At 28.7% G+C, this 12,035-nt stretch overlaps 1 protein-coding gene across 1 annotated transcript in view; it reads right to left on the reverse strand.

The window, feature by feature from the left end:
• The window catches only part of LOC105621579, a 216,414-nt gene that overhangs the window by 45,477 nt on the left and 158,902 nt on the right, over nucleotides 1–12,035 (reverse strand). The window contains exon 9 of the mRNA XM_012203049.1: nucleotides 5,615–5,754. Coding sequence (XP_012058439.1) covers nucleotides 5,615–5,754 — 140 coding nt within the window. The remainder of the gene's footprint in view (nucleotides 1–5,614; nucleotides 5,755–12,035) is intronic.

The following is a 12,035-nucleotide window of genomic DNA, read 5'->3' on the forward strand; positions in this document are numbered from 1 at the left end:
TTAGTTTATATTATTAATTTTACGTCATTAAGAATCTCTCTCTCTCTCTCTCTCTCTCTCTCTCTCTCTCTCTCTTATATAAATTATATAATTTAAGTAACCTACTTAAAATAATGTCTGTAAATAATAATATATCACAATGTAAAACAACTTTCTTTTCAATTATATCCGATTACAAATTCATAAATTAACACATCCTAAATTATTTCTAAATTATTATCGTCATCAAATGTGTTAATTTATGACTAATCTATGACTATCACTAACTCTCAGTCATATAATATTAGGTAATCTATATTTGTAATAACGTTTGATACTGTGCTGCACGCATAACGCATTAATACTAGTATCGCGTTTATGTGAATTAAATTGGAGTCTCTACATCATTGCCACATTTGTACATTAGTATAATCTCAGCGTAAAATATAACTTGGGACATCGGTAACTACGATTTGAAACGCTTTGAGTGTTTCCAACTGTAAACAACATCGCATACAGCAACGCCGATATAACAAGCAAATGTGCAAACCAAAATTGCATCTCCAAATGTATTCAAATTGTTATATGATAACTCTGGACAGCAACACGTATATCATTAACATCACAATATCATAAACGATTATCACATGTATTCATAGCTCTTATTTATTATAATTTTATTATCTTATTAAGTTCTTTATTTTATATAAAGTTAAATATCAAAGGAGTAATAATAATTCAATTCCTCGAGTTAAATAACATTCTTTATTTTTAATTTCTATGTGTGTCAATCACTCCATGATGTAAATCAATCCATTTTTACAAATTGTTAGTTTCAAAGTAAACAACGTCCATATTAATATAAGCTTTTAATAAACATAAATAAAATTTGAATTAAGTTGCATACATTTTCTTGAGTTAAATTATTTAATTAATTGTTTTTTATTATTTAGTTAATTGTTTTAATTAAATTAACAACATATTGAGTAGAAAGAATGGTGATCCATAGAAATTGTATTAAAAATAATTCAATAATTGGATATAAGTTGACATTATATAAAAATTTAATAATATATGTTCTTTTTATCGTAATAACTTTTTCTAGGGAATATTTTGACATTAATATCAATACCGCTACTTAATAGAAATGCAAACATGCAACGAAATGTTCATTGCTTCCGGCGAGAATAGGCAACTTCCTCTAGCGATGTTTAGTTTCACGCTTCCTTGCAATTACATTATTAATTAAACACGGAAAATGCTTGCTCTGCGTATTATTAATACATATCTCGATATGCAGTGTTCGATAAGTCTTCAGTTGTTGTGAAAATGAAGCAACAGCGATAGATAAATAGATAATTCATTTGTTAATTTATACATGTGCAAAGGTAATAATTTGTTTCAATTAAATAATGAGTTTTTGGAAATAATATAATAAAAAATATTACAAGTATCATTACATAAACGTCACATTAATAGAAATTTTTTTCAATATCAATGACATTGTTTTAATAAAATGTTATGTCAATTAAAATTGTTTATATTCGAGACAGGTTTATATTCCAGTCTAAATGTTGCATATTCATAGCTATGAGATTTGAAAAACAGCGTGAGAAATATCGTATACGTGTGCAATATTAAAATAATTGGAAAAAATTGATCAATTTGACAAATTTACAGATATCAAAGTCCAATATCGATTTCCTAGTTCGATGTGAAAATTAATAACTGTACAATAGTGTGACGCGAAATTCTAGAGCTCGTCTATTGGTACGATCCGGAAAGGACGAGTACGTGCTGTTTGGGAATTCAGTAACGGAAATATCGGCGCTATCTCTTCCAATGCGTAATTCTCTCGAGCGGTATATCGAGTATAATTGACGTCGCTGTTTGCGATATGTCAGTGCGCGAATATAGCTATTATAGGCGTAAAGTGCATGTATAATGCACCGGGAAGTTCTGATGCGCTCTAACATCGTGATTCGAGTCTTAATGGATCCCGAGCCATTCGTAGTGCTATCTGCGCGTAACAGTATCTGCATTGTTAGATCCGCTCAGCTGCGAGTGACTCGATTACCCGGATTGTCGCGACTGGGGTGAGAAGGAGTGAGACGGAACTAGGATCCTTGAATTAATCAAGAGTGTGCAACCCCCGACGTAGTTCGGCACCTTTTGAGGCAGAAACGCGATCTCCTTGCAGACGGAAATCCGCATGACGATACTTTGCGCGGGGAATTGATACAACTGTCGTCGAGCTCGTGAGAGTCCTCTTCATATGCCAGTGATTTGAGATGTTGCATGACAAGGAATGGAGAAAGTACGTGTTGAAATAAATGGCGTATCACAAAACTTGAATTTAATATTCGCAATAAATAGAAATAACTATTACAAAAAATTTTGTAAACATGGTTGCTTATTTGGAAAGCTATTATTTGCTTAAGCTATAAACTTTTTTATATAGAGAAATCTTAAATATAGAATCACATCTAAAAAAACATCTAGATATGATTGACGTGCTGCAAATTATAACATAATGTAAATTATACAGCACAATATCATTGATCATTAAATATTACGAATATACTAATCTATTAGATCTCGTAAGTTTATGTTTCCCCAATAACTAACTAATCGATGGTGTGTCCCAAACGCGTGAATAATTAGTTACGTGAAATCCATGAGAATGGATTAATTAATTATTGAAATTATAAAAGCACGTGACCGATTATAGAATCTGTGAAACATTTTAATTACGCTCATTTTAATGACTGTTTGAATGAAAATCGTCATCGATACGATTGATTTAATCCATTGAATTAAATGACAAAAGTATTTCGATTTAGAAAAGTAGAAAGTAGAAAAGTAGAGAGTCTATAATGAAGGCAGTTTTCTTCATTACGTTCGATAAAATAAGCCTGGATGATATATCGCTAATACATTGTACAGTTTTACAAACTTTTCAACAATTCAATCTATAAGAGATAAAATATTGTTTTTAAAATTACATATAAACATAGAAAGTTCATATACGTTACTTTTGAAATACGTACTATAACAATAATAAATATAAAACAAATATAAAAGTTATAATTAGACATAATTCTTATCCATAATATAATTTCAAAACTAAAATTTAAGTTAATGAAAAAATTAGACTGACATTTCTATTGTAAGTTTAAACCTAAAAGCCTTTGTGTTTTTTTATTTTAATGAACAAACAAATGCATGTATTTCTGTGTTCTCATTCTGTGTCCTATTTTAAATCCTAAATGCAACTTATTAAGAAAAATCATTATTTTATAACTTTTAAAAACTATATCATGATTATGTTTTTAATTAAAAATATATTTTGCAGATGCAAGTATATTAAGCTGTTATTATTATATACAATGTAATATTATTATATTTATACTAATTTATAATATTACGGTAATATTATAGTACACAAATGTGATGATTCCGTAATTATTATATTATATGTGACAGAAGAAAGTACGCAGCAATGTATTACATAGTAGTCCAGGTAATTGATCTTTGCATGACAAATAATTACGGGAATCCTATAAACTCGTAACTCGTTGCAAATACCGATAAATACTAGCATTATTGAATTCCTATTCAATGTATTGGAGATTCATGCTACTATCGGGAATTTAACATTGTTAATTATTTATATTTGTTATTTTCATTGATTATTCGTTTGACAAATATAATATAACAAATTTTGTTTTATATAATTTGCATGCCGTTTTTATACCGCCTTTTAATGCATAACAATTACAATAAAAATTAATACATTGAAAAATTAATTTTATAAAATTAATCAAATTATTCCATTAAATTCTATTCGTGTTGCTAATACATTTACATTACATTAAAAACAATTTATATTCTATTATGATTTTTCCAAAAATAATTTCTTTATTTTATATAATTATTTAAATATCTATTATATTTAGATGTAAATATTTTTTCTAACATTATTGATAAGATTTTCTTTGCAATTATTACAAGTTAAATCAACTGAATTTATCTTACAGATTAATTAGTTTTAAAAAAATTTCAACAATCTGTTGTACTTTTTTGTAACTTCTTTTATATAGCCCAATCATTCTTAATCATTATAACAACTTTTTAATTTTCTGCCGTAAAAGAAAGAAACAGTTTATTCTCAATAATTTTGAGAATAGAAAAATACGAAGTTTTTTTATCACTTAAAAAATTTTCTTGAATGCAGTTAAAAGTTATAATATGAACATAATATTAATAATTCCTTATCTTATTATGTATCAAACTAAAATATTCATCTATAATGATATTGAATTTTAGACTAAATTAGATCGTGATTACAACATAATATTTGTACAATATTATCTAGAATACAACATAATATTTATATTTAAGCATCCTTATCGAATTAATAATCGATAAATAAAAATGAATTAATATTTTTTACTTTTTTTAGAAATTTATTTTTCATAAATTTATCACAAAATAAATTTTTGCTTATTACTTGAATTTAACTTAGAAAATATATTAAATATGTGATATTAAATATGTGATGACATTGTTATATAGCGAGATATTTATTTTTTGCTCGCGCATTTTTCCGTCATATGGCGATTCAATAAGTTGTCTCATGCCACCCGCTATCGCAAATGCAATTTTCCGATATGGAGGATTTCCACAGGAAAGTTATGAGAGTCGCAATTGGATATCCTGTCCTCTTACAGTATTTTTTTCTGTGAGAAAGAAAAACTAAGAGGCTACGACGGATCGGTACCATGATCAGGCTGGATAATCGAAAAAGTAACAGTTCTATTTCCCAACACATATGTCACGCATCCAGTGTATACATATATTCCGATCAAATCATATATAGATTTTATCCTCAGAGCCAATTTCGTTACGATAATCTACGAGAAACCGACTTGATAAGAAAAAGAATGTGATACGTGTATGCAATGAAGACGATGAAAGTATCAGATAGTAAAAGTATTTATTTTTTTAAAATTATTTACAGATGCTATTAATTCATTATTTTTTACTAATTACAATAGTTTTATTTCTTGCAATTAGTAAATTGTAATTTGAGTTATTTTGTTAATTTAATTGTTATTTTTTAATATTTATATTTTGTTGTGATATTATTTTTTATTATTTTATATTAATGTATTGTCAGAAAATACTGCATGTTATTTTTATATAATTATTTTTTTTGTATATATCTACTTTAATCTGTTCTCTTCTATTGTATAGTTAACTTAATTAAACGCAACGCCAGAAAAGGTGTGTCTTTTTTTGCGGGCGTCGTTAGCAGATAGCCATAATAACCAATTTTAATAAAAAAATTAAATTACATATTTTGAAGTGATCTTTACATTTATAATATTAAAAAGAGAATCTTTAGAAAATATTTGTTCTCTTTTTTTAAATGCCAATTAATTTAATTTTTGTCTCTTAAAAATAAACAATGACAATAATCTTCACATCGCTTTTCATTAACTCCCATGCAGTCGCATTAATCGTCTCTATCTCGTTGGTGATGAAGGAAGGAACGTTCAGCGAATCGATCGGCGGAATTAATGCGTTTCCGAGAACCCGCCAGCGCGTATTTACATTTTATTAAAACTACCAGCCGTCGATGTCCAGATATAAATCCCAATCCAAAGCGGTATTGCGAATTCTGCGGTCTGTGGCCGTCGAGCTTGGATGCGCACGATGATGCAGATGCAGATGCGCCGCCGGCGTTGGTGTTGGCTGATCCACAGCTATCTGTAGACGCCAGTTACGTCGTAAAAACGAAACTGCATCTCGCTATCTCGTCACAGCCGCCATCGTCCTTCCTTTCGAAATCACCTTTTCTTCCTGGTTCCTTTCGGCAATGTATTCGCGCGCGAACTAACTTGTTTACAACTACACGAGTACAGGTGTTCACCTTAACTACAGCACATCGCTCGGAAAATTGATGCTCTTGACTCATCTCGTTGCTTTATAAGTTTATTGAGAAAATTAGAAATATTTAATCTTAATATAACTTTGACATTGTTGTCCATGCGATGATATCAATTACCACGCCATATGCATTGGTATCATTCCATAATTTCAATAGTAGTATATGAAAAGAATTTGTTGAAGTAAATAATTTTGTTGAAGTAAAAATAAAATTAAAAAATTTAAATAGAAGAAAATATATGGACCTCTATTTTGTTTCCTCTATATATATTTTTATTTTTTAGTTATATTCAAGTCAATGATATTGCAAATATCTAACAATAATTTATTGATGTAGAATTACAACATTAAATGTTACAAATGCTTCAAAGCATTTTTTGATTAGTAATTAGCAAAACTTTCTTTCAATCGATTAATTAAATGCTTCGAAGCAATTGTAGTCTAAATGAATCGCACTCTAAGTTTAATGTAAAATAGACTTGAAACGAGTAAATTTACAAAATGAGAAAAATTGTTTAAATAAGAAAAGACATTATATGGTGTAGCTATCTAAATGCGATGATAAATTGTCTCCCTCCTTCTTCTCTTCTCCCCGCCTATCTACATTTGTACAAACTGATTTCTTCAAATTCTTAGAACTTTGCATAAAGTTTAAATAACTTGATTCAGAAAATTCTGAATATATTGAGATTTTATCAGATTCAAAAGTTTCTTTTCATGAATACTTCTAGCAATACTTTTGTGTTGATCTTGTCTTCGTGAATATTTATCACAAGCATTTCTTTTCCGTTTTACAGATATCTCTGGGGATTTCTTAAAATTATTTCAAAATGATAATCACAAAAATTTTTGACAAAAAAGTAATATATAATGTTTTTTTATTAAAAATCCTATAGAATCAATATCATTCATTTGTGGGGCTCATTATAAGAACACTGAAAAATTTTCATTTAATTATATCCCAGTTAGAAAATATAATTATTAAAGTTTACTTTTCAAAATAGAAAATAACAGCATTCTAAGAATTAATTTAAACTCATTAAACAATAAAAATTTTATGAAACTGTTCATGTGAATATACAATCAATAGGAAATAAAATCTATAATAAAGTCGAAACAGGATTTTTGGTGCTTAAATAATTCAGTGAATTTATGTACTACGTATCTCAAATTCTACCAAACTGCGTGCTGAATTGATTTTTCGGTTTTAAAAGACTACACTGACAAAAATGTAATACTATTAAATTGTCTAACAATTTAAATTGTCTAATAATTTGATGCTGAAAGGCATCTTAGAAACATTTCAATAATACCGATAAACATATTAAAATCTGTAAATAATTTATTGCGAAAAATATTATCTCGATCAGAAATCGAGTCTGGATCTCATGCGAGTGTTCTAAAGCCTTTCTAAGATGCCAGTGAGCATCAAATTATTAAACTGCTAGACAATTTAATTTATGATACTACGGTTCTGTGGATAAAAATTTCAAGATCGAAAAATCAAAAAGCACACAGTTTTGCAGAATTTGATACATAATATAAACTCACACCGAAATTATAGCATCAAAAATCCAGTTTTGTTCGTTATTGGACTCCATTTCCTATTGTGTAACTCGTTATTTGTAAACTTTAAATTACGATAAACTTAACATTCACTCTAGCAACCAGTTTGAATTCTACATTATTATTTTGATAGTTCAACAAAATTGTTTTAGATCTGTATCTATAAGTTAAATGTATCTATAAGTTAAATTTTTAGATATTTCAGTAAAATTCTTTCTATATATAAATAAAAATACTAATATGTTATATCAATAAAAGCATAGAGTGACTAGAAACGACTAAATTTAATAGAATATCGATTTGAATCATTCGATATCGAATACCATATATTTCAATTCTATTTTCTGTAAAAATATAAACGATATTTGAGCAATTGAATTCCATAAACATCAATCTTACCAGAGAAGCCAGAAGTGTTTAAATAACTGACTCTATCAATACAACACAATTTTTTAAATTTACCTCAAAAAAGTATTTATTGTTTACTTTTTTTTTAAACACATGATTGTTTCTTTATATATAAATATTTACATCGTCTTAACTGTAGTTAACTATAATATATACATTTGACAAGATTTATCGAAAGAAATATTATATTGCAGAAATATGATTGTTTTTGAGATTTAGAATTTTGGAAACAATTATGTGAAGATTCTTTCTTGTAGAGCCAGAGGCTAGATTTTGTATCGCGTCACAACTCTTTTCACATTGTCTCTGTATTACATTATGATAAGTGCAGTGTTGACGATCCGTCTTTTCACCGTCGAATTGTACATCAGATTGAAAGTATCCTTCAATGTGAATTGCATTTTCTTGACTTTCGAGAAGACTTGTGTCAAGATTCTTCTTCAGACTATGGAGAGATTCTTCTTGACGGCAGAAGAGAATCGTCGATTTGCTGCGCTCAACTTAAAATTTATTTTCAATTTTGAAAAATCATTCAATATACAGTTCTTTTTTAAGTGAGTCGATAATTTTGTGTCCTTTTATTTCCTTCTCTTTATATATAAATATTATATACATATATATATATATATATATATATATATATTTAAATATACATGTTATTTTTCATAAAATACAGATATATGTACAGATATATTGATAATATAATATTAATTATATTGCCTCGATAAAAATTTTAATGATTTTAATATTTCTTCACGATTTTCATGTTATGTTGTCAATAATTTACGAAATGCGAGGAATTACTACGTTAAAAGTATTCGCATAGTAGTAACTATAATATATGCGTAGAAAGAATATAAATCGCTGTATTAGAATTCTTTTTGGCTTTAATGTCGATATCTTTTCTCACTCGTGCAAGGAGCTATCCGTTTTCGATCAGTCGCCACAAGAGCGCTCCTTTTATTTAAAAGCAGCTAACATGAAAGGAACGGGAAATCGCGGTTTTAGGGAGCAAGTATTTGCACGGAGCATTAGCCTTAAATCCTTAATCGACAGCCCCATTAAGGCTTGGAAGTTTAAGGCACGGAATGTGCATGCCGGTGCATTAATCCCGCGGAAACGCATTTTTCAATGTTCGGCCATTAATTTATTTAGCAGTAAAGTGCTGGCGGATGACTATGCTAATGCTCATTAATATGCATTAACAGTTGATTCCCACCTTCCTCCTCCAATAATTCCCAGTTCGGACTTCATATTTGATCTAACGATGATAATTCAATTCGAAAGCGATCAATTCGTAACTTCATATACGTAAGTGATATTGGACAGCTTGTGTTATCGCGTTATCAAAAATATTGGGTTGCAAAATGCAAAAGTCTTGGCACTTTTTTGAGAAATGGATTCAAGCAGCTGCAATTTTCGTTAAAAATAAACGTTAAAATAAAATTTAAATTTTAATATTTAAAAAAGAATTTTAAAGCTTAAAATCTTTATTTCAAGAGAATCATTATGTTGTTTAAATTTCTGTAAGTTTGGTCATTTTCACACATAGAAAATTATGAGCTGGACAATGGCATAGGAAAATTTCTTCTCACTTTTATAGTTCTGTTATGTGCCTCAAAGAAATTGTGAAAATTTTTGACTTTCTAACGTAAAAATAATTAATTTTTCCTACTAAATTGTTTATTAAAAATGTTCTTATGTTTTTTTGTTACTAAATTATTGTGATTTAAAAACAACATTTTATAATAACTTTAATTTTGATTCATATTGTTAAAAATTGTCTAGCGTGTATCGCAATTAAAAAAATAGTACTTAAAATAGTATTTAATTAAAAATAAGTACTTAAAGCTGAAACTTTAACGAATATTATAAACGCAAAATTTTTTTAAAAATATGTGTCTGATACAAATAAAGTATCTTTCAAAAAAATGTCAAAATTTTTGTAATAATCCAACAAAAATGTTTAACTGACAAAAAATATTTGAAGAAGGTACTCTTTGCTTAGTTCCACGAGGAATTACTAATGTAATAAAATTATACAAATTGAAGCAACTTCAATTTCATCCTTTTCCATTTCGTGTAATTCTTATCTTAAATCTTATAAAGGAATGTAGAAAAATTTGTAATTTGTGCATATAGTTTTAAGAGTTGAAATTATAGCGCTAATATAAATTTTAAGCTTTTTATGTCGATATAATATTCATTCATTAAATGTTTCTTGACATTATACATACTTTTTCTGCTTTCTGAGTGCGGCGTCTCTTATAAACGTTGTAATTAAATCACTGTCCACTTGCGCACTCCTGCACGAAATAAGTCTCCATGCCTTCTGCAGCGGCTGTTAACGCTTTTACGCTTCCTATGAAATACGAGAGAATATGGCGGTAGGTGACGGCTAATGGCCGTATATTGTTTTCTGGAAGCATGCAATTTTTCAGGCGAGCTTCGTAAACCGTTCTTGATGTTCCAAGTTAAATTGAAAGATCCATTTATAATTTGAACATTTAACGATAGATTGTTTGATAGTGCACATTTCGATGTAGTATTCTAACAATAACAAGTCTAAGGTACTTTAAACTACTTATGGCGTAATTAGAAATTGCTATAATTACAAATTTGATAATCGTCTAGTTTTAAATGATTGATTATTATTAGCAATCAATCTTTCGACGCACGGAACATTAAATACATTATCCACAGAGCTGCCTCATACATTACAACCTGCATTAAATGTGACTATCAATAACATTAGCAAGAAACGCATTGAATTCATGGTGCACTCTAATGAATAAAATAATTGCTTCAATCGCATCTAGAAAGACGGAACCATTAACGTGTTATTTATGCTTCCGTATAAGACAGATCGGAAAATACGCTGTCGTTTAAAGATAATGGCTTTGTCAAGTCAAACTTCCTATACCAAGGAAAGGAAGAACGCAATTTTCCAATAGGCTGTTCAAAACGACGCTTCCGAACGATGTCTTCTAGAGGTGTCTTTAGTGCGCCATATGTCAGTCCGTTAGACGGCGAGGCATCATGAAATCGTGATCTTCCAATGAGCGTAAATTTGTCCCTGTGCAATGAAGATATCGGGACGAGCGACAAATGCACTTTCAATGAAGTTTTACGTTCTCTCGACGAAACGAATTTACTATCTATTCCGTCGTAGACGAGAAGTCGTGTTGAGAAGGTGAAGAGAAGAATTCGATAAAGAATTCGTTGCAATACTGCTCTCTCGTGCAGTTTTATGTATTACTTAAAATAAAATGCATGCAAACGAAAGGTAAGACCTGATTAATTTTTTTCACTTGATATTGATTAATATTGATAACTTGATATTGATAATTTTTCTATAAGTTATATTAAAATCTCATTTTTCAAATTTATTTTTGGCGAATTTTTCTTATTCCCCTTATTCTCATCTCATTAAAAAATTCTTGAAAACTTTAACTAAAGTAAATTTAAAAAAAGGATACATTAAAAAATATATACTTACATTAAAATACAAGTATTCAGATTATAAGAAAGAAAAGCTTCGTAATGTAAAACCTTTTGCCGATATGGTTGAAAAGTTCGTGGCAACTTATAATGAGATCTCTCTTTGCACATATATCAAATAGCACTTAAATGTATTTAAGACTTCTAATACCCTTCAAGTACAGCCGGAAGAAATTTATCTTTTAGTCTTAAAAAAAAAAAGGAAACTTCAACTTTCGAATGTTTTAGGATTCAAAGTTGCTAATGTGATTTAAAAGTTAGACGATAATTTCAGAGGCTTGAGCTTATTCAATAAAATCATACAATCAATTATGTCTCTCCTTTTGTTCAAGTTTTTCTTTTCATCAATGCAAAATTCGTAACGGCAAATGATAGTGTATACGAACAATATCATTATGAACTCTCGTATCTGAATATCGAAATATTCGTGGCAGATATAATAATTTCTTATTTTAACGTGGAAACACAAAAGAAAAGCAAAATTTATTTTACGACTGTGCTACCTCCAGACAGAGATTCATTTGCTGGTGCAAACAAGTAGAAGATTTATGTATATATACGTTTACAGTCACCCATGGAATAAGAAGACGGGTTTCTTTAATTGGTTTCCTTCTCTCTCTCTCTCT

The sequence above is a fragment of the Atta cephalotes genome, assembly GCF_000143395.1.
Source record: "Atta cephalotes unplaced genomic scaffold scaffold00034, whole genome shotgun sequence".
Classification (NCBI taxonomy): domain Eukaryota; kingdom Metazoa; phylum Arthropoda; class Insecta; order Hymenoptera; family Formicidae; genus Atta; species Atta cephalotes.